Source organism: Nannobrachium achirus (assembly GCF_963921795.1).
Source record: "Nannobrachium achirus genome assembly, chromosome: 16".
NCBI lineage: Eukaryota > Metazoa > Chordata > Actinopteri > Myctophiformes > Myctophidae > Nannobrachium > Nannobrachium achirus.
In genome coordinates this window covers 8,460,592-8,485,388 of record NC_137823.1, presented here as the reverse complement: position 1 = coordinate 8,485,388, position 24,797 = coordinate 8,460,592, and the positions used below count along the sequence as shown (strand labels likewise).

General features: G+C 43.4%; 1 protein-coding gene across 1 annotated transcript in view; it reads right to left on the bottom strand.

Moving 5' to 3' along the window:
- The window catches only part of cep85l (centrosomal protein 85L), a gene marked incomplete at both ends in the record, with an annotated part of 34,562 nt that overhangs the window by 2,276 nt on the left and 7,489 nt on the right, over window positions 1-24,797 (bottom strand). Inside the window, 5 exons of the mRNA XM_080744096.1 lie at window positions 623-673; window positions 1,398-1,515; window positions 4,188-4,342; window positions 5,290-5,442; window positions 7,619-7,831. Coding sequence (XP_080600222.1) covers window positions 623-673; window positions 1,398-1,515; window positions 4,188-4,342; window positions 5,290-5,442; window positions 7,619-7,831 — 690 coding nt within the window. The remainder of the gene's footprint in view (window positions 1-622; window positions 674-1,397; window positions 1,516-4,187; window positions 4,343-5,289; window positions 5,443-7,618; window positions 7,832-24,797) is intronic.

Below are 24,797 nucleotides of genomic sequence, written 5' to 3'. Positions count from 1 at the left end.
TTAATTAGCTCATCTGTAGCCCATCCCGAAGATCTTCTGGATTAATTAGAGTCATTAAGCCTTGCCTATCCCGAAGATCACCGGGTTATATACTGTATATACAGAAAAGCTGTCAGTCTACGGTCCATGGCTAAACGCTGGCACTGGCAGAAGTCCGTGATTTTTTTCGATTGGACGTTCCACGTGCACACAAAGTGCTACCGTGCCATTGTAAATGGCCATTTACTTGAAAAAAATACTTTTTATGCCAATGTTGGCATGTATATTTGATAAAATAGCACTCGGAAGACAACAACAATCCTCCATCTTTGATCACCCCATGAACGGAGACTAGTCCCGGTGAAAAAAAAAGAAATCGTCAAGTTGGGATCGTGAGCTGGATCACTTCTGGTCCTTCAAAATAAGAGAGTGGCCGCTTATGGACGAAAATCATGGCACCAGTGCCCCCTACTGCCCCCCAAAAAAAAAACATTATGGCACAAAATGAGTTAGGAGGGTTAGTCCTATTTACTAGTCCTATTTTACAGACCAATCTTATAGAACAACTAATGATGACGATCCTAAAGAACTACTCCTGGATGATGCCATCACTGTGACATCACTAATGGATGGAGGATCTTACCGTCAGCTCCTGGCTCAGTCTGTCAATCTGCTTCTTCTGGGTGTCAATCACCTGCAGGAGAACACACATGTCAGTCATCATGACTGTCAATCAAATGCAACACACCTCGATCATCGTCTGCCAAAATGTATAAGCACTCTTGTGTTTCAAACTGTAAAGTAATGAAAATGAACACCAGATGTTGTTGTAAACTGATTGTGTGACGTCTAAGTTTATACCTGGGTCTAAATTTAGTTGTCTAATAGACGTCTATATTTAAACCTTAACGGCCGGCAAAAGTAGTGAAAAACTGACCTTAACGGCCGTCAAAAGTAGTGAAAAACTGATTGTCTCGCTGCCTCTGGTGCTTGAGTTCTGTTCTGATGCTCTGCATTTTTTCACTACTTTTGTCTATTAGAAGTCTAAATTTAGACCCAGGTATAAACTTAGACTTCTATTAGACGTATATTAGACGTCTAGTCTAGGTTTAGACGTCTAAAAAACTTGCATATCTTTTTTTTTTATACGTATAAACTTAGACGTCTAGTATAAGTTTAGACGTATATTAGACGTCTAATATACCTAAAAATGTTTGCTGGGTAGTTGTGAGGCCTGCAGATTGAAGCCTCTGTAATGTCCATAAACTATAGTTGCGAGGCCTGCAGATTGCAGGAATGCCCAATAAGCCCAGAGCTGATAACAAGGCATTGAATTCAGCAGGTGTGTGTGTGTGTGTGTGTGTGTGTGTGTGTGTGTGTGTGTGTGTGTGTGTGTGTGTGTGTGTGTGTGTGTGTACCTTGCTGTTGTGTAGTTGTGTGTCCAGCAGGTGTGTGTTCTCCACCTCCAGATGTTTGAGGTCCATCATGGGCAGTCTGACCCCGTCCTCTAGACACTGCTGCACCTTCTGCTGTAAGCTGTATGCACACGCACATGCACACACACACACACACACACACACACACACACACACACACACACACACACACACACACACACACACACACACACACACACACACACACACACACACACACACACGCACACACACGCGCACACACACACACACAGAGAGAGAGAGAGAGAGAGAGAGAGAGAGAGAGAGAGAGAGAGAGAGAAAGTGTGGAGTTAGGAGGTTTTGTCCCAAGCACTTTTTACTACTTTCCATTGGTTCAATATTATTTTAACCAACACTCAGATGTAAAGGGTGTTCAATAGCCCTGATTTATGCCAAAAAATCTAAAACCGTAAAAAATTGAGTTAAGAGGTTTTGGCCAAACAGTGACGAATTATGTGTAGCAACAGTGAAAGCAAGATAGACATTATAGGTAAACAATGCTCTTATTTTACATTCCACAGACCAGAAGACAGAGCGCTCTGGCCACAATCAGGTGTTTAGACAGATAACTGGTGTTGTGTTTATAGACGTTCAGGTGTTTAGACAGATAACTGGTGTTGTGTTTATAGACGTTCAGGTGTTTAGACAGATATCTGGTGTTGTGTTTATAGACGTTCAGGTGTTTAGACAGATATCTGGTGTTGTGTTCATAGACGTTCAGGTGTTTAGACAGATATCTGGTGTTGTGTTCATAGACGTTCAGGTGTTTAGACAGATATCTGGTGTTGTGTTCATAGACGTTCAGGTGTTTAGACAGATATCTGGTGTTGTGTTCATAGACGTTCAGGTGTTTAGACAGATATCTGGTGTTGTGTTCATAGACGTTCAGGTGTTTAGACAGATATCTGGTGTTGTGTTCATAGACGTACAGGTGTTTACACAGATATCTGGTGTTGTGTTTATAGACGTTCAGGTGTTTAGACAGATATCTGGTGTTGTGTTCATAGCCGTACAGGTGTTTAGACAGATATCTGGTGTTGTGTTCATAGACGTTCAGGTGTTTAGACAGATATCTAGTGTTGTGTTTATAGACGTACAGGTGTTTAGATAGATATCTGGTGTTGTGTTTATAGACGTTCAGGTGTTTAGATAGATATCTAGTGTTGTGTTTATAGACGTTCAGGTGTTTAGACAGACATCTGGTGTTGTGTTTATAGACGTTCAGGTGTTTAGATAGATATCTGGTGTTGTGTTCATAGACGTTCAGGTGTTTAGACAATTATCTGGTGTTGTGTTTATAGACGTTCAGGTGTTTAGACAGATATCTGGTGTTGTGTTTATAGGGGTATCAAAGGGTAACAGGGAATCATCTGGGAATGCCCATATATGGAACTTTTATTTATTTTATCCTATTTTATTTATGTATACATGCCCACATCTGTATTCTGTTAGTGTGGTATGTGGCCTCCATACTGTATATGGGTATTCCCATATGAAGTCCTTTTAGATATGGGCTTAATATTGATGACATCAGGGATCTCCATATATGTGCATAAAAGGGATTCCGTTAGTGATGTTAGTGATATGTTTTTAATTTTCACTCCCAGCACCTTATATTCAGAGCATATTGTCGTTGTCGGGTGGAAACGTTGTATATCCAAAACTGTTCGTTTTGCGTTACGAGGCGTTGTGAGCATGTAGATCTGCTATTTTCACAATATTTATCTGCGGAACCGAGTCACATTAAATGTAATACCTTCAATTCCAAGTGCTTGTCAGGGTGGGGGTCCCCAGTTCAAATATGTTTATTTTGAGGGTCACAGCCTAAAAAGGCTTGAGAACCCCTGGTATAGAGCATTAACAAATTCATCCACCAGGGGCATTGACAACTCATTCTTATGACTTCCTATATGGCCAAGCTTTATAAACTATATATTTTTTGAAGCGGTGAAAGCCGCTTCCAAGGAGTGGCTTTGTCTGTCCCGTACAGTCTGTCCCATAGGCTTCCAACTAAGGAGTCCTGTGTCTGTGTCATGTCCCGTGCATGCAGTATTGAGGATTGGTCAAGCTTCACATGACAATTTGGCCCTCCAAACAAAATCATTCATTCAATGAATGACCTAAAACACATAGAAAGTATAGATCTAGAACACAAAATGTATAGATCCAGAACACAGATTTCACAGCTCTAGAACACATAGAATACAAATTCACCGCTTCACTTCGAACCGAGGTTTGATTTTTAAAGAGAAAACAATACAAAGATTAAAATAAGCTAATATTCGACTTCGGTGAACAACGTCGAATAGTGACTATATTCGATTATTCTAATATTTGGTGAATGCCCTAATTCAGGGTTCCCCAAATAGTTTTCCCCAAGGGCCGAATTATGTCTAGGGTACCAAGCCGAGGGCCACAACATTGCAGGGGGCGACGGTGGCGTTCCCACTACTCCAGTGACAGTTTTCGTCGTTGTCGGGTGAAAATCGTGTAGGCCTATGTCCAAAACCGATTGTTTTGAATTTATCCTTTTAAAAATGATTTAAACTAGTTGTTTTCACTACTTTTGTGCGACGGCCTCGTATGATTTGCGAAAGAACGTACAAATTTGGAGATACGAGATTTCCACCCGACAACGACGATACACTAGTGTTGTTGCTGCTCTTATACCACCATTATTACTGGGGTTGGTGGGGGCCAGACAGTAGCCCCCCGCGGGCCGCAAATGGGGAACCCTGCCCTAATTATTACCTGTGTACGGTGGCCACCAGCTCCTCCTCCCTCCTGCTCTGGCTGCTGATCAGAAGGTCTTTCTGCTCCAGAAGCTCCTGAGACTCCTTCATCCTGACGTCCAGAGCAGAGAGCTTCTCCTCTAGGGCTGAGCACTGAGCTCGAGCTGTGCTCAGCTGCACACACACACACACACACACACACACACACACACACACACACACACACACACACACACACACACACACACACACACACACACACACACACACACACAGAGACACACACACACACACACACACACACACACAGACAGACAGACAGAGACACGCACGCACACATGCACGCACGCACGCACGCACGCACGCACACACGCACACACGCACACACACACACCATGGTAACCAGTTAAAGGGATATTTCACTTTCACAAAAAGACTTTTGGTCATTTTATCATCTAATCAGGCTTTTATGAACACCCTGGACAGATTTTAATTTGCTTCATTCAATATTTAGATATTTGATGTAAATGTTACCAGGAGGCTTGATCCAGTTCCTCTCCCCATACACAACCATTGTAACTTCAAACTCCATGATAGATTCATTAAAAACACACATTATTATTTCTGGTGACTCATATTACCATCCTAATACGTGAGCAGGCCGTGTTTTTTCCATAACTTTTTATTTATTTATTTGTAATAATTCTTTAGGAAAATGAAAAATATTTAACACAAAAAATAATTATTACAAATAAATGAAAAAACACGTATTAGGAGTTTGAGTCACCAGAAAAAATAGTGGTTGTTTTTAATGAATCTATCATGGTTAAAATGGACTTTGAATTTACAATGGGTGTGTGCTGAGAGGAACTGGGCCTGGAGGGCCTGGTAACATTTACATCAAATATCTAAATATATCTAACGTCCTCCAGTGTGTGTGTGTGTGTGTGTGTGTGCGTGCTAACCTGTGTAGCCTGCGTGCTAACGTCCTCCAGAGTGTGTGTGTGTGTGTGTGTGTGTGTGTGTGTGTGTGTGTGTGTGTGTGTGTGTGCGTGCTAACCTGTGTAGCCTGCGTGCTAACGTTCTCCAGTGTGTGTGTGTGTGTGTGTGTGCGTGCTAACCTGTGTAGCCTGCGTGCTAACGTCCTCCAGTGAAGGCAGGTCGGCCAGGTATTTCTCCAGGGTTTCGATGCGTTGTTGTTTCTCAGCGTTCTGCTCGCTCTCTCTCTGACACTTCTTCTTTAGACTGACGATGTAGCGATCCCTGGTCTTCATCTGAGAACACACGCATACACGCATACGCACGCACACATAAACACACAAATATCATCAGACATAACATAACGTTATTGTACTTTAGTTCAGTGGTTCTCAACCTTTTCAGGCCGCGACCCCCAAAATAATCATATTTTAACTGGGGACCTCCCCACCCTGATGAGCATTAAGAGTTGAGGCATTACATTTTGTATAACACGGTTCTATTGTAAAAATAGCCGATATGAAAATAGCCGATCTACATGCTTGTAGGGGTGTTGTGAGCATGTAGATCATCTATTTCCACAGTTTCTGACTCTAATATTTGACCATTTGGCCAATATTTAATTTGTTTTAAAAAGTATTAAAACGTCCTTAACTTGTCTCTTTAGAAGTGTTTAGATACCCCCTTTTTTTTCTTCTTCTTTTTTTTTTTTTTACTGTTGAGTGAGACAACAATGTTCCACATTAAGTTAATCATCTGGTGACCCACCAAAATAATTTGGGGACCCCCTGGGTTGAAAAACCACTGCTTTAGTTGATCACAGGCTTTGTGAGCTTGTAAATCTGCAGTTTTCACTCTTATTTATATTTGTTTAGAATTACTAGAGAATCTTATAGGCGGTGCCATAGTTTTGTACTTTTTCTGGTTTTCATGTGTCTAGGAGGTCAAGGAGTATTTCATTAGACCCCCTGGTGTGGTTGTTATGAGCAATTATGTATTCCCTTTGTATTGGGGGGGGGGGGGGGGGGGGGGGGGGGGGGGTCAAAAGTGCCGGTCCAAAAACACAGATAAAATTACATCATAAAATCATCCCCTCCCCTTTTACCATACAACCGACACCACCATGACAACCAGGCATACGTAATGAACTGGTGGGTGTGGCAACATACAAACATAATTTTAACTCTTTCTGTACACTCCTAGTATATATAATCCATGATAATCATGTGTTAGGGGGGAAATAAATCATGGCACTGCTTGTTTAAATAGTTTTGGTAAGGAAACTTTCTTTTTTATTTAGTATTTTTATTATGGAAAATATGAATCCAGTGAAGTTGAACAATTTATTGAGGCCATAGATATGAAAAGCTAGATGCCTCATCCGCCGCTGCAGGTCATTGAAGCGACCAGTAACATAGTATTGGCGTAAGTGCAGAAGTCACGCTGCCACTTAACACTTAAAGTGACTACTGGCCAATCACAGCGTGTCTTTTCCGGGATTTCAATTCAATTCAAAGGAGCTTTATTGGCATGAGGAGACAAACGCTTACACCACCAAAGCAAATGCCTCAGGGAAAGTAGGCCAATTAGAGGCAGGTGGGGCCTTCTTGTACGCAGCGTCTAAGAACAGCTGAGCCGCGCAACATCGGTTCCAAACTCTGTTAAATTGAATTGATAAGTCCTGGAAAGGACGCTCTGTGATTGGCCAGTAGTGACTTTGTACGTCAGCGTGGTCACCGGCAATCCCGTAAGGTACGGCTTCCAGTTGTTGCTCGCCGCTCCAATGAACTGCAGCGGCGAATGAGGCATCTTAGCTTTTTATATCTGTGCCCTGAACCTCCTGCCTCTAGGGCAGGGGTTTTCAAAGTGGGTGACAGGGCACCCTGGGGTGCCGCGACGGCAGTCCTTGGGGTGCCGCGAGATAATTTGATAATATTTGGAATTTATTTGGATACTTGAAAAAAATATTTAGTATCATTTTAAACTTGAAGTACAAAGTCAGTTTCTAACCAAAATGGCTATTATCTCAACGTTTTCCTCGCAACATAATCACTAAAATATCGTCACTGTCGGGCAGAAACCTTGTATCTCCAAGTTTCAAATGTGTAAGTCTTTTGGTAAAGCAAAACCCTGCTTCATCATACAAGACTGTCGCACAAAACTAGTGAAAACAGACGATCTACAAGCACATGTGCTTGTAGATCTGCTGTTTTCACTAGTTTAGTACATTTTATAGATGATAAATACAAAACAAACGGTTTTGAACACAAGGTTTCCACCCGACAACGACGATATGCTATAAATATAAGGTGTTGGGAGTAAAAATTATAATGTTGGGATGCCTCGGATTAAAAAATATATTTATGGGGTGCACCGAGACAAAAAAGTTTGGGAACCCCTGCTCTAGGGACCAGGGACCAAACAACCAACCAACCACCAGAGGGCGTTGGTGTACTTATGGTCGTTCCTTACCTTCTCCTCCATCTTCTTGAGGTCATCGCTGTACTTCTGGTTGTTCTGCTTCAGGAAGTCGTTGAGCTGCAGAACCTCCAGCTCCGCGGCCGCCACCTTCCTGGCTAGCTCGCCGTTTTTCTCGCAGCACGGCGAGCTCCGCTCCACCGGCACTGCGGATGCCGGCGCCGAGCCGCTTCCTGTCGCCACGGAGAGGCCGTCGTACGGCGAGTCCTGTTGAGACAGAACATCAAAGTGAGGAGACGTTTGTGGAAACGTTTTATCTCGTTACGATGCATAGAAGTGACCCCTGACGCCCCTGGGTGAATCAAAGATATAACAATTTAAAGGAATTATGATATGATGGTTTTACCAATCATAAAAGTCTTTGTCCTGGTCCTTAAAACGTGTTATTAAAATGGCAAAACTGAAAACTCCACTCCAGTGAGCCATGGCAGGTTTTTCTTCTCTCTCTCTGTGTTCTGTTGCATTTCACTCTGAGGCAACGCGGACATTATATGTGTGCCGGTGGATCTCGCTGGGTCCTCCAACGCCTTGAAATGACGCGTGGGGTACATGACTCCTGCTGCGGTCCGCTTTGAGTAAATGAGGAAGTAAACCGCGGTGGAAAACGAGTGATAAATCATAGCGATTTTATCATTATAATGGATAAGCCTAAAAAAAACAGTTCACATGAACAATGCTGATGTAAAATAAGATATCTGAACGGCTACATTTATTTTACACAATTAAAATGTCATGGGCCAGCACAGTTATAGTGGGGTTTGCCCAGGCTTATCTTTGTTCTGGTCGCCCAAAATAAGCCTGGGTTTCCCAGGCTATATATATATATATATATATATATATATATATATATATATATATGTATATATACCAGTAAGACTCCCTAATCGGGAGATAAGCGACCGTTGGTCGCTTATCTCCACAAATAGGCCAAAAGTTTGTTTTACCAATTATTACACTCTATGTGAACATTTACATCAACAAATCCCAAGTACAGGGCATCATCTGGGATACAATCCCTTTTATGCCCATATATGGAGATCCCTAACATAATCCCTTTCATGCCCATATATGGAGATCCCTAACAGAATCCCTTTTATGCCCATATATGGAGATCCCTAACAGCATCCCTTTTATGCCCATATATGGAGATCACTAACAGCTAACAGAATCCCTTTTATGCCCATATATGGAGATCCCTAACAGAATCCCTTTTATGCCCATATATGGAGATCCCTAACAGAATCCCTTTTATGCCCATATATGGAGATCCCTAACAGAATCCCTTTTATGCCCAGTTGGTTGCTAGGGTAAAAAAACATGGTTGCTATGGTAAACAGTTGGTTGCTAGGGTAAACAGTTGGTTGCTAGGGTAAAACCATGGTTGCTAAGGTGGTTGCTAACGTACACTAACAGACCAGCAACAACAGACTGTTGCCACAGCAACGTACACAAAGGTTTGTGTACACATGTGGTGTGATGTCATACTGAAGATATATGACATCACACCGTACACAAACAAAGGTGTGACGTGTGACGTGTGACGTGTGACGGACGGACGGCCGGTGGAGGTTTTCATAGTAAACTGCTCCCTAACGGTCGCAATAAAAAGACAAACTCCCACTGCCTCTTTATAGGAAGGGACCGCACACTCCAATGAAGGATGATGGACAGGATTCAATGCTTCATTTCTTTCTTATTGAGCAAAAGCACGACGCGTTTCGCCATGTGGCGAAATATATATATATATATATATGTATTAGAAAAATGTAGATTACAGAAAAAACAATGTCATATGACCTTTAAATTCACTGTCATAGTTTTTTTTAAGTGATCCCTGACTAATACGACAAATATGCCTTAATACATTATAATTGTCCTCTATAACTACAATGTAAAATCAAAAACACCTTCATTATTTTATTTCTTCTAGAAATAGCTAATCTTTCACTCAACAGGGGAAATGCCCGTCGCAAGTTGATGATGTCATAAATGTCATGTGTGATCTAACCCTATGGAATTTATGGCATGCATGTGCAAATAAAAACAAACGTAATACTTCATATGGGTAATATGAGCATCAACTCAATATTTCAAATGTGTTTTTTGCACATGCATGCCATAAATTCCATAGGGTGAGATCACACATGACATTTATGACATCATCAACTTGCGACGGGCATTTCCCCTGTTGAGTGAAAGATTAGCTATTTCTAGAAGAAATAAAATAATTAAGGTGTTTTTAATTGTACATTGTAGTTATAGAGGACAATTATAATGTATTAAGGCATATTTATCGTATTAGTCAGGGATCACTTTAAGATATGTTTTTGGGCTTTTTAAGCCTTTATTGATAGTACAGCAGACTGACAGGAAATGGGGAGAGAGACTGGGAGAGACACACAGCAAAGGTTGGACGGACTCTGGCGATGCCGGGGTGTAACATAGATTGGACAGGATTTTACTTGAGATAAATGTGCTGTGGCGACTTAAACACACGGGTGACTAACCGGTCATTTTGGCCGATTTTGAGATCGCAAAGTGCAATAATTCTCCCCGTGAAGGTCTCAGAAATTTCCCCTACCATGACTTTTCCTAAATACTCAAGACATATGTTCTCGTATTTTTTTCCCCTTCTGAAACGTTTCCTAAGTATGACATATTATACCATTATACCACTCTGACTATTAGTTATTAGCTATTAGCGGTAGGTCGCGGTATACCGCGATACAGCGGGACGGCGGTTACCGTCCCCAGCCCGATTCATGGCTGTCAGTTCCCACCTGAGGTCGTGTGGGAGTTCAGACTGCTCCAGACCATACTGAATAACTGCCAGCTTACATAATGTCTTCAGACTAGGATTCAGGTCTAAGATAAACAGCCCATTTGATCTGTAATATCCTCCTCCAACTAGGGCTGTCCTCGACTCAGGATTTATGAAGTCGATTCGAGTCGCGGGGGTTAATCCGACGCATCGACGAATCGTTTTATAGTCTACTTTGTATAAAAAAAAAAGAAAAAAAAAAGTGTTGCTTTAAACCACGTCAACATAATACAATAATACATTAAGAGATGAATTGAATACACAGTGTTTTCGGTGATATCGGTGCGCGAGCACAAATGTTATCTGCATAGCAGTGTACAACCATAGAGTTATAACACACCGTTAAAACAAATAAAACATCTCCGCTGTTTCAACTCTGCCCCGTCTCTCGGCAGCGTGCAGTAGATGAGACATTCGCGAACGATTCCGCTCTCTTGAACAGCTCTTTTAAATGAATGATGGGATCCAGTCCGCAGTCGCGGGACACAGCGCACTGACAGAGTAATGAGTCAGTGTCGAGAACGGATTCATTTCAGAAACGGATCATAAAAAGGTGGAGGCACAGCTCCCGCTAGAGCCAGCAGTGTGGACATGGCATGGACGCAAACACAGCGAAACACAATCATTCATCATGGATTACAACACTGGAACAATTCAGAAGCACTTTAATTAGAAAATGTAACTTGTAGCCTACACTTGTGTATGTTAATTTGACTTAAGAAGATTGTTTACTTCGTGGACGTGCGTTTGTGCTGTGGCAGGAGGTTATTTAATATGGGATTTTGACAGCGTGCTGCTTCCTCCTCTTAATCCCGACTCCGAATGTTTTAACGAAGCGGCGGTTCTGAACCGTTCTGGCCGTTCTGTCTCACTTTCACCCCTACGCTGGTGCGAGACAATAAATAACTGTTCGCCAATTGCTACTTCTCATTGGAAGTACATGACACCAGTCCAGTAGGCTAACTGGTGATATAAAAAAAATATATATTTTCGCCTCGACTCAAACAATTGGCGTCGATCCGCGGGGCTTAAAACGACGCGTCGATTCGTCGATTTTTAGAGGACAGGCCTACCTCCAACTGATCTGTAATAAACTCCTCCAAAGAGGATGACACGATCTCCCATCATGCAACAGCAAGCCCGAGTCATCCATAACGGACCGTTCCCATTGGGCTTCACCTCCTTCCAGGACAAGGTCTCTGGACTGAATTTCCAAAGAGTATCGACACGGTAAGGGTTCTCGCCACCAAATATGTACAGCTCTCCATTGTAGGTAAAGGCTGAATGAAACCTGCGTCTTTCTGGAAGAAGCTGTGTGGAAGGGTTAGGGTTCATCCAGCAGTTGGTCTCTGTGTCAAACACGCTGATGATGTTGAGGGCCCTATAGCCCTCCCAGCCCCCAAATACAAACATCTTTGTCCCGATGATGGTGGCAGAGTGATATGCTGAAGCAGGTGCTGTAGTGCCTCTGGAGTTAATTAAAGACCAGACCATTGTGGTGGTGTCCAACTTGTACATGTCATAAGTGTATCCAGTCAGCTGGTTGTATCCTCCATGGATAAACATGAACTTCCCCAACACACAGGCTGTGTGGCCGGACCTCCCCTCTGGAACAGACCCAGAAACCCTGGGTTTGAACCATGTGTTGGCGTCGACATCATATGCATAAAGCACTCTGCTGGGACCTTTGTTAGAATTACCTCCCCAGATTAGGGATGTGCCGAATACAAAATTCTTGGCCGAAACCGAATACCGAATACTGGAAACATTCCGCCGAATACCGAATAGCCGAATAATACATGTATATAATTTATTTTGTATAATAAATGTTTGTACCATTGCTGTACCTTTGTTGTAAAGCTACCTGATTATGGCAAAACCTAACTTAAATAATAATCACCATATGGTTCCATAACACATTTATTTCTCACTTTTGAATGCACACATAACAAAATAAAATATTTGCTCTTTGCAATGTTAGCATAAAACAAAGTCAAAATAGTGCAACTATTTCTGTAGTAGGCCTATCCTACAGAGATAAAAGTGCATCAGAACAAGGTGCTTAAAACTGCAGAATGATCTAGGCCTACAACAAAATACTATTGTAAACACAAGGGCTGTAACAGCAAGGCCTTCAACAACAAATGCACATACTGTATGTTGCAAAATGATCTAGGGCCCAGGGGTCCTCAAATACAAATCTTGAAGGTCCAGAAATATTTTTTTGAAACAGGTCCGGGTCCGAAAAAAAGGCGAAATAAGGCGGATACATTTATACAGTATGTACTGTATGTATGTATGTTTATTATAATCATTAGAATTGTTTATTTTAATTATTATTATTATTATTTGGAACTTTGGAAATCTCAGTTGGAACTGTTACCCCTGCTACCCGATGCTGGATAAGCGGTTGAAGATGGATGGATGGATGAATGGATAATTATTTATGCATGTAGAGTAGGCTACATTATTTACATTTATTGTGTAGCAATAAAACACTGGCTTATAGTTTAATTATTGGAAACTAAAGAGCATAAATGCAATATTAGGCTTGTCGTTCAGAATGGAAAATAAAGTGGAACTTAGCGTGAGGGGGAGAGGATTACTTGACATTCAGTTAGTTGACACACGTACTGCACAAGACAGACTGTGCTGATTGACTATGTCAAATGACCAGTCAAATCAGGGTCAACGAGTCATAGTTATTAACCTAACACAGCCTAGGATAGCTGGCAATAATATGCGACGACACATCACATTGTTAAAGACGCATGATCACGCATCGCGAGTTTCGCGACCATTTCTCGTCTAATGCAAGCAGTTGGAGCCTTACATCGTGGATATTAATGTGTTGCTGTTGTCCTCTCCATTGAACAGCCAAAGGTAGAAGATCTCTAAGTTATTAATCCAGTGGGAGCAATGGTTTCCAAGAGGTTTTAGCAACTTTTTTTAAGGCAGCGAGCGGCATGAGTGTGTGAAGAGGGGAGGGGAGGGGGGAGCAGCATGGAGAGCAGATTGCGTCGGAGGGAAGGAAAACCTTTGATCTACAAGCCCACAGCACGTTGCACCCGCGACGCTTTGTGGGCTTGCAAATTGGCGTAGGGGTGTGTCTTGTGAGCCTGTGTATGTGTTTGAGCGAATGAGCACATACACACCCACGCACACACAAACACACATCACACACAGTCAGAGTCAGTCCGATCGTCAGATACAACTGTGAGGAGATTTCTCAGAAATGTGCCGCGGTCCGGACGGAGGTGCTCCGCGGTCCATGTCGCCTATTGAGGACCCCTGTACTAGACCCCTGTCCTTCACACTATTCGGTGCTCAACTATTCGGTTTTAAAAGCTATCCAGCCGAAAACCGAAAATGCATTTTTAGCCATTTTCGTCCGAAAATTTTCTGTGCCGAATATTCGGCCTCATCCCTACCCCAGATGTAGACAATATCTTCTATCAATACAGCAGTGTGCCACCGGCGCCTGCGGGGAACTTCAAGGTGACGTTCTCCTCTCTTCCTCTCCTTAGCCACTGGGAGCAACGTCCTCCATCTCAGAGACACTGTGTTGAAGACGTACACATTCATGGGATGCTTTAGAGTTTCACTAACGTAACCTCCAAAAAAGTACACCTTGTTGCCCACGCTCACTGCAGATCCATCATCTGGTGCTCCTCTCAGATTCACCATCCACTGCATGGTTGGACGGATTAGCAACACTCTGAACAACAACTGATGTGAAGAGACGTTTGGGTTGTGTTTTCCTTCGATGTCTTGAAGAACGTCTGTGGTTGAGCTGCTTGCAGCTCTTAAATACGTCTATGGTTGAGCTGCTTCCAGCTCGCAGGTCTGTACTGCTCTTATGTCAGTTTTCAGGTCTGTGACTCTGCCTGGCATTTTTATACTCTGTCGCTCAAGCTGATGTCACTGTGATGTCAGCCATGACCATATATAGACTCTCCACAGCAGCCAAATATGGCGTGTGTGGTCTAACCTAGTGCCGTGTCATCATGATGTCAGACCAAAAGGATTGCGTAGATTACTTCTTTGTATTCACTTTAATACCTGCCTTCATTATGTAAAGTGTTTGTTGATGGTGTTGTAAAATCTGCCAATATACGATATGCCCAAATATGGGCATCTCCACATTGTGGGCAGCAAAGAGACACAGACAGACATAAAGAGATATCTCCATATATGGGAATAGAAGGGACACAAACAGATTCAGGGATCTCCATATATGGGCATAAAAGGGACATAGACAGGTCTCCATGTAAGGGAATAAAAGGGAAACAGACTGACATATTTAGGGATCTCCATATACGGGCAGACAGGGACATAGACAGAGAGATAGAGATATCTCCATATATAGGAATAAAAGGCATACAAACAGACCATATACGGTCTCTATGCCCATATATGGAGATATCTGTCTAATGCAAACCCCATTATACCTGTTGTCATAGGACCCGTTTTGACCAAATGTTTGTCTGTGTCCATTTATGCCCATATATGGAGATATCTGTATCTGTCTGTGTTACGCCCGCTGGGCTTATGTATTTAGGTATATTATTATTAGTAGTCCTATGAGTACACTGAGTCTCACATATGTTTCCTTTTGCCTGTAGATCAGTCGGTGGAGGTTGTCAGGGAGACGGGGGCGTGGAGATCTGGCCAGGGAGGTGCGCAACTGCCTGGGTAGTGATCCACCCACGGATCCTGGCGACGCCCACCGACTGATTGTTTGATTGTTTGTGATTGTTTGTGACGCCGGTCGGGTTTTATTTTTGTGACGCCGGTCGGGAAGGTGTAAAGTCCAATTGACATTTTTACATTTTTCAAATTTGAAATTGGAGGTTTATAGCACTTCTAATTTTGTAGTGGGGACCTGAGATGGTTCCATGGCCTGTTTTGCTTTTTGCCCTAACATGTCCTGTTTTTCTCTCCATTGTAGGCCACCCTGTGTTCCAGTCTCTTAGATTACTCCTGGTTAACAAGGTTGCTGGGACTGGCGCAGGTGTGGCGTGGCAACATGGAGGTAAGGTAGGTATTAGAGTGGTATTTCAACATGTCAACAATCAGCTCCGCATATGGAGATTCCTAATGTCGAGGCCGGGCACTGCACTCCGGGTCGAGGGTCGAGGCCGGGCACTGCACTCCGCGCCGCGCCAGGGAACACGCGTGCCGAATCTGAAGCCCGTGGGATGAACGGTTCTCGACATACGCGGATTACATACATACATACACGCACACACGCACGCACGCAGAGACTTCTCGCATTTATTGTAAGATTATGTCCGGTATTTTTTATCAGATGAACGATAATTTTTAATCATGCCGGTCACGGTGACCGTCAATTAAAAATCCTAGGGCGATCACTGATAGAGAGATCTCCATATATGGGAATAAAAGGGACAAAGACAGACAGATTCAGGGAACTCCATATATGGGCATAAAAGGGACATAGACAAACATGTAGAGATCTCCATATATGGGAATAAAAGGCACACAGACAGACAGATTCAGGGATCATCATATATGGGCATAAAAGGGACAGAGACAGACAGACAGACAGACAGACAGACAGACAGACAGACAGACAGACAGACAGACAGACAGACAGACAGACAGACAGACAGACAGACAGACAGACAGACAGACAAATCTCCATATATGGGCATAAAAGGGACACAGGCAGACAGATAGAGATATCTCCAAATATGGGCATAAAAGGGACATAGAAGGACAGATGAGAAGGTGGTTCTCATTGCTGTCTGGAGCAGCCTGCATTAAATACGATCAAACTTTACATGGTTTATCCAAACTAGACAATGTCTCTTTTTCCTGATTCTATAATCTTTCAAAGATAATGAAAAAATGTAAAAAATGCTGGCAGAGAGAAATACATACATACATACATACATACATACATACATACATACATACATAAAGCTGGCAGTAAATGAGTAGCATTTAGCAGTGTTTTGTATGAAATTGAGGGAAAAAAAGACAGAAATGTCATATGACCTTTAAATTCACTACCATTGATTAATATTATTATTTTTTTCTTTCATTTTTTAAGATATGTTTTTGGGCTTTTTATGTCTTTATTGATAGTACAGCGGATTGACAGGAAATGGGGAGAGAGATGGGGAGAGACACGCAGCAAAGGTTGGACGGACTCTGGCGATGACGGAGTGTAACATAGATTGGACAGGATCTTACTTGACATAAATGTGCTGTGACTACTTTAAGAGCTAAGAAACAAAGGACATTTCTGGCATTTATTTTTTTGTCATGGCTGACAGTTCCCACCTGAGGTCGTGTGGGAGTTCAGACTGCTCCAGACAGTTCCGAATAACTGCCAGCTTACATAATGTCTTCAGACTAGGACTCAAGTCTAAGATAAACAGCTCATGTTTGTATCCTCCAAAGAGGATGACACGATCTCCCATCATGCAACAGCAGCTACTATTCATCCTTAACGGGCCGTTCCCCTTGGGCTTCACCTCCTTCCAGGAGAAGGTCTCTGGACTGAACTTCCACATAGACTCAGAGTTATAACCACCAAATACATACAGCTCTCCATTGTAGATAAAGGTGGATTTTTTCCAGCTTCCTTTTGGAAGAGGCTGTGCAGAAGGGTTAGGGTTCATCCAGCAGTTGGTCGCTGTGTCCAAACACTCTGACGCTGTTGTAAATGTGGTACCCCCCCTGGGCCCCCCAGCCCCCAAATACAAACATCTTTGTCCCGATGATGGTGGCAGAGTGCGCTGATGAAGCAGGTGCTGTAGTGTCTCCGGTGTTAATTAAAGACCAGGCCATTGTGGTGGTGTCCAACTTGTAGATGTCATTAGTCCATCCAGTCAGCTGGATGTATCCTCCATGGATAAACATGACCTTCTCCAACACACAGGCTGAGTGGTCCACCCTCCCCTCTGGAACAGACCCAGAAACATTGGGTTTGAACCATGTGTGGGCGTCGACATCATATGCATAAAGCATGTTGCAGTGACCTGGGTAAGTGTACCCTCCCCAGATGTAGACGGTATCTCCTACCAGCACAGCTGTGTGGCCGTAGTGGCTGGAGGGAACCTCAAGGTTTCGTTCTCCTCTCTTCCTCTCCTTTGCCACTGTGAGCAACGTCCTCCATCTCAGAGACACTGTGTTGAAGACGTAAACATCCAGGTGATCCTTTAGACGTTCACCATAGTAACCTCCAAAAAAGTACACCTCGTGGCCCACGCTCACTGCAGATCCATCACCTGGTGCTCCTTTCAGATTCAACGTCCACTGCATGGTTGGACGGACCAGCAACACTCTGAACAACAACAGATCTGAAGAGACGCTTGGGTTGTGTTTTCCTTCGATGTCTTGAAGAACGTCTGTGGTTGAGCTGCTTCCAGCTCGCAGGTCTGTACTGCTCTTGTGTCAGTTTTCAGGTCTGTGACTCCGCCTGGCCTTCTTATACTGTGTCGCTCCCGCTGATGTCAGCCATGACCATATTTAGACTCTCCACCTCGGCCAAATATGGCGTGTGTGGTCTAACCTAGCGTGGTGTCATCATGATGTCAGACCAAAAGGATTGCGTAGCTTACTACTTTATATTAATAAGTGTTGCTCCACATTGTGGGCAGCAAAGGGACACAGACTGACATATTTAGGGATCTCCATATATGGGTAGAAAAGGGACATAGACCGACAAATAGAGAGATCTCCATATATGGGAATAGAAGGGACACAGACATACAGATACAGAGAGATCTCCATATATGGGAATAAAAGGGACACAGACAGACAGATTCAGGGATCTCCATATATGGGAACAAAAGGGACACAAGACAGACCGATACAGAGATCTCCATATATGGGAATAAAAGGGACATAGACAGATTCAGGGATCTCCATACATGGGCATAAAAGGGCCATAGACAGACATATAGAGAGATCTCCATATATGGGAATAAAAGGGACAAAGACAGACATATAGAGAGATCTCCATATATGGGCATAAAAGGGACATAGACAGACATATAGAGAGATCTCCATACATGGGAATAAAAGGGACAAAGATAGACAGATTCAGGGATCTCCATATATGAGAATAAAGGGGACACAGAAAGACAGATTCATGGATCTCCATATATGGGCATAAAAGGGCATAAAAGGCATACACTGGGAGAACAAGCAAACTCCACACAGAAAGGCCCTTTCTCCAACCCCACCTACAGGGTGTGGTCTCAACTAAGGGGTCCTTGGCCTGACAACGTTGAAGACACCTGGGCTAAATTCTCATTGACTCATTGTCTCATTGTTTAACTCATTGTCTGCAGAGCCCCGATAGTCCAGAGAAAGTCCCTTTGTAGCTCAGTGCCTTTCTTCTCTTACCTTTTAACGTGGTCGCGAGAATATCCGTCGTGCACGATCGGACGCCAATCATGCATCGTGGCGTGTTTACGTTGTCAAAGGCTTCAAAATAAATAATAAAAACCAACCATCCGTTCAAGAACTAGCTCCTGTGTTGTATAAACAGTGAGTGAATGGAACCCAACCCATGGCTCGGAAGGATCTGCTTCCGGTTGCCCCGTTGCCATGGTAATAGTGCAGCGATCAAATCCGGTCCGTGAAGAAACCGTTCCGAGAGGTTTAGTTCCGAGAAGTTTCAGTGATGGTACTAGCCCTGCATCCCTGACCCATATGTTTTAACTCATACTCTGCGATCCCCGTCGAAACCGGAGATTTCCCGCTGTCCCGTAAATTTAATTAGCTTTAATCATTATGAAAGGATTAAAAGTATTATCGCAGATTTTCGCTGATTCTGGCTCTTTAGGCCCGCCTCCTAACTGTATCCGGTCGTATTTCCGGTCTGGACCGGATCTAGCTTTCCGTATCCGGTCTGAGCCTGGGCCATAGTCCCGCCTCCATTGGTTTACATTGTAACAGAAGAGGAAGCTACTCGGCGATGGAAAGCTCGTTTTTCAATCCGATTTTTGCGTTTGGAAACTTTGATCCAGTCTCTACACGCCTGGATTATGATCCCCGCATATATTGTGCGTTTTGTGCGCGAACGTGTCCACGTGTTAACATAGCGCACAGCTGGCTTTTTTCAATGTTTTTTCATGTAAACACTGGCGGATAAGCAGGGATACAGCGTGGCAACGGATATGTCTATTTCAATGGGGTTTTTTTTATTCGAAAGCTGTCACCGAGTCTATACGTCTACTAGATGAGTCGCGCACAGATTGTGCACGATGCGTGCGCGTGCCCACGTTAAAAGGTAAGGACAATTTGGCAGCTGCTTACTACAGCTATGTTTAAAATGGCAGCAAAATTGTTAATAAGGGACTCATTAAACTAAGCATCCCTGCATCCCCAGCATGCATAGAACTCTATCCTTCCTGCTATCAATCATTTCACTGCACCAGCTGAGCTGCATTTGGTAGAGTCTCCACAGCTGTGCGTTCTGGCAGTATTGATGAGATGATTGAGATTGTCTTGTAAATCCATGCTTCTGTACTTTATTAACTACATACAAGTAGCTATTTGCCACTATTTGTTTAAATTAAAGTCCTTTTTGATGTTTTCGCCGTTGATACATAAAGGGTGTGTCGCGGGACCCATAAAATAATTCTGGGACCCATTTGAATGACCACCTGTGGGAAGGCGAGTGGCATTTCCGCGCAATGTGAGCCGGAAGTGTCCCGCAGATAATGCTACAATAAAGTCTTGCGGAAACAGGTGGATATATATCGTCACTGTCGGGCAGAAACCTTGTATCTCCAAGCTTCAAATTTGTATGTTTTTTCGAAAGTAAAGCCCTCCTTCATCAGACGAGGCCATCGCACAAAAGTAGTGAAAACAGCAGATCTACAAGCACACAACGCCTCGCACCGCGAGGCGTTGTGTGCTTGTAGATCGGCTGTTTTCACTAGTTTAAATCATTTTTAAAATGAATGGTTTTGGACATACAAGGTTTCCACCCGACAACGACAATATATTTTAATTAAAGCTTTTTTTTTCTTTTTAAAAAAAAGATGTTTTGGGGGTTTTTATGTCTTTATTGATAGTACAGCAGACTGACAGGAAATGGGGAGAGAGACTGGGAGAGACACGCAGCAAAGGTTGGACGGACTCTGGCGATGCCGGAGTGTAACAGGATCTTACTTGACATAAATGTGCTGTGACTACTTTAAGAGCTAAGAAACAAAGGAAATAGCTGGCATTTACTTTGTATTCATGGCTTCCAGTTCCAAACTGAGGTCGTGTGGGAGTTCAGACTGCTCCAGACCGTTCCGAATAACTGCCAGCTTACATAATGTCTTCAGACTAGGACTCAAGTCTAAGATAAAGAGCTCATGTTTGTATCCTCCAAAGAGGATGACACAATCTCCCATCATGCAACAGCAAGCCTCAATACTCCATAACGGGCCGTTCCCCTTGGGCTTCACCCCCTTCAAGGAGAAGGTCTCTGGACTGAATTTCCACAGAGACAGAGAGTTAGTATAACCACCAAATACATACAGCTCTCCATTGTAGGTAAAGGTGGAATTTTTCCAGCTTCCTTTTGGAAGAGGCTGTGCAGAAGGGTTAGGGTTCATCCAGCAGTTGGTCGTTGTGTCAAACACTCTGATGGTGTTGTAGTAGCAGTACCTCCCCCCCTGGCCCCCCCAGCCCCCACATACAAACATATTTGTCCCGATGATGGTGGCAGAGTGCGCTGATGAAGCAGGTGCTGTAGTGTCTCCGGTGTTAATTAAAGACCAGACCATTGTGGTGGTGTCCAACTTGTAGATGTCATTAGTGTATCCAGTCAGCTGGTTGTATCCTCCATGGATAAACATGACCTTCCCCAACACACAGGCTGAGTGGTTGTACCTCCCCTCTGGAACAGACCCAGAAACATTGGGTTTGAACCATGTGTGGGTGTCGACATCATATGCATAAAGCATGTTGCAGTGACCTGGGTAAGTGTACCCTCCCCAGATTTAGACGGTATCTTCTACCAGCACAGCAGTGTGGTACCGGCGCCCACAGGGAACTTCAAGGTGACGTTCTCCTCTCTTCCTCTTCTTTGCCACTGGGGGCAGCGTCCTCCATCTCAGAGACACTGTGTTGAATACGTACACATCCAGGTGATCCTTTAGAGTTAGACGTTCTAGTTCACTATAGTAACTTCCAAAAAAGTACACCTCGTGGCCCACGCTCACTGCAGATCCTTCACATGGTGATCCTTCCAGATTCAACGTCCACTGCATGGTTGGACGGATTAGCAACACTCTGAACAACAACAGATCTGAAGAGACGTTTGGGTTGTGTTTTCCTTCGATGTCTTGAACAACGTCTGTGGTTGAGCTGCTTCCAGCTCGTAGGTCTGTATTGCTCTTGTGTCCGTTTTCAGGTCTGTGACTCCGCCTGGCCTTCTTATACTCGTGTCGCTCCCGCTGATGTCACTGTGATGTCAGCCATGACCATATTTAGACTCTCCACCTCGGCCAAATATGGCGTGTGTGGTCTAACCTAGCGTGGTGTCATCATGATGTCAGACCAAAAGGATTGCGTAACTTACTTCTTTATATTAATTGCGACCGTCAGGGAGCAGTTTACTATGAAAACCTCCACCGGCCGCCCGTCCGTCGGTCGGTCACACGTCACACCTTTGCCCTGCTCATATCTCCGCATCAGTATATAGGGCTTGTTTGTTTATTGTATGACATCACGCCACATCATCAGCTGTGGACTCTGTGATGTCTTCGTATCGCATCAGTATATAGGGCTTGTTTGTTTATTGTATGACATCACGCCACATCATCAGCTGTGGACTCTGTGATGTCATCGTATCTCCATATATGGCCATCTCCGTATATGGAGATATAAGTCGTCCATGCCCAAGTATGGGCTGGTGAGGTCAGACTTTGTGTGATGCGTAGGTTATCTCCATATATGGAGATTCAACATTCCAGGCAATGCTCTCTTCCCTGGTGAGAATTGCCCCTTTATATAGGGCTTGTTTGTGTATTGTATGACATCACGCCACATCATCAGCTGTGGACTCTGTGATGTCATCGTATCTCCATATATGGCCATCTCCGTATATGGAGATATAAGTCGTCCATGCCCAAGTATGGGCTGGTGAGGTCAGACTTTGTGTGATGCGTAGGTTATCTCCATATATGGAGATTCAACATTCCAGGTGTAACTATGGCTACCCGTATGACGTGAGAGGTGGAGGTTGTGATATTTGTGGAGATAAGCGACCAACGGTCGCTTATCTCCCAATTAGGGAGTCTTACTGGTAGTGTTGCTCCACATTGTGGGCATCAAAGGGACACAGACTGACATATTTAGGGATCTCCATATATGGGCAGAAAAGGGACACAGACAGACCGATAGAGATCTCCATATATGGGAATAGAAGGGACACAGACATACAGATACAGAGATCTACATATATGGGAATAAAAGGGACACAGACAGAGCGATACAGAGATCTCCATATATGGGAATAAAAGGGACACAGACAGATTCAGGGTTCTCCATACATGAGCATAGAAGGGACATAGACAGACATATAGAGAGATCTCCATATATGGGAATAAAAGGGACAAAGACAGACACATAGAGAGATCTCCATATATGGGCATAAAAGGGACATAGACCGACATATAGAGAGATCTCCATACATGGGAATAAAAAGGACAAAGATAGACAGATTCAGGGATCTCCATATATGGGAATAAAGGGGACACAGAAAGACAGATTCATGGATCTCCAAATATGGTCATAAAAGGGCATAAAAGGCATACACGGGGAGAACAAGCAAACTCCACACAGAAAGGCCCTTTCTCCAACCCCACCTACAGGGTGTGGTCTCAACTAAGGGGTCCTTGGCCTGACAACGTTGAAGACACCTGGGCTAAATTCTCATTGACTCATTGTCTCATTGTTTAACTCATTGTCTGCAAGTCCCGATAGTCCAGAGAAAGTCCCTTTGTAGCTCAGTGCCTTTCTTCTCTTACCTTTTAACACATTGGCCGCCATTTTAACATTGACTGTATGGCTCTCCTGCCATTTTGTTTAATAAAAAAAATTATATATTTTTTTTATATTGACATTTTTCCTAAATTCTGTATTTTTTCGACAATGTCATACAGTACCTGAAATGAAACAGGACAACCTCTAGTCTCACCAAAAAATAAAATAAATAAATAAAAATCTTTTTTTTCTATAGTTGCAGCCATCTCAAAATAGCCATTTTTGACCAAAATCCAGCTATAATTGAAAAAACTGGAGATATTGACCTTTTTGTGATCGATCGCTTTTCAAGTGGATAACTCACTTGATATTTGTCTTTATGGCTTCAGGCATTATCAGATAAGTGTACTAATGTAATTATGTAATAGGATTTCTTTTTTTTTTTTTTTTAATTTTCTGTTTAGAAAAATGCAGAGAAACATATTTTTATTGGCTATGTCTTACCATACACTCAGCAATTTCACATACTGTTTTGCAGTATTTCTGTGAGTATTTATGTGAGCCCCCACTTGGGGGGGCGCTTTCTCTCTGTCTCTGTATGTCTGCTTTGGTCTCAGCTGGTTTTGGTTTTTTGTACAGGTGCACACACACAAATGACATCAAAGGGGGCATGAGTCTTTTTTCTAACGTGCTAGAATGTGAAAATAGCAGATCTACAAGCTCTACAAGCTCAACACATCGCTCTGTGACACATTGAGAGCTTGTAGAGCTTATAGATCTGCTATTTTCACATTCTAGGACAAAATGTCTCCCCCTGCCCCTAAAAAATCCTCTGCACTGCCCTGCTCTTGAGCAGGGCAAGAGCAGGGCAGACGCAGCGTCTTTGCTAACGAGGCTGTAGTTGATCGCTTGTTTTTTTTGGTGGAGCGTGGGCCACGGACCCCCACCTGGTTCCCTGAGAAGAAGTGTTGGCTGGAGACCAGGGGACCCCCTTTGTGAGACCCCATCGCCAGGCAGGGACCACTTGTCCCTGCAACTTACTGGATCGTGTGAACTTTATGTAACAAATGATCGGCTTATTGATTGATTTTACAACGTTATGTAACAGTTAATTATCGCACTGCTCTGCGGAGGTCGGCGAAGCGTTGGACCCGCGGACCCCCTATTGGTTCCGTTAGAAAGGCGACCAGGGACCCCCGCCTTTGCAAAGGCGATCATGGCTTGTTTGTGGACTAAAGTTTGTGGACTAAATACCATTCTCTTTTTTTTTTCCGCCAGCCTTGTGTGCGCAAAATGCGTCACTGTGCCAGTTCACTGTGGGTTATGGGGAGATTTATACATTTGTATTGCAATTTATACATTATTACAGTCTTTTTTTCAAAC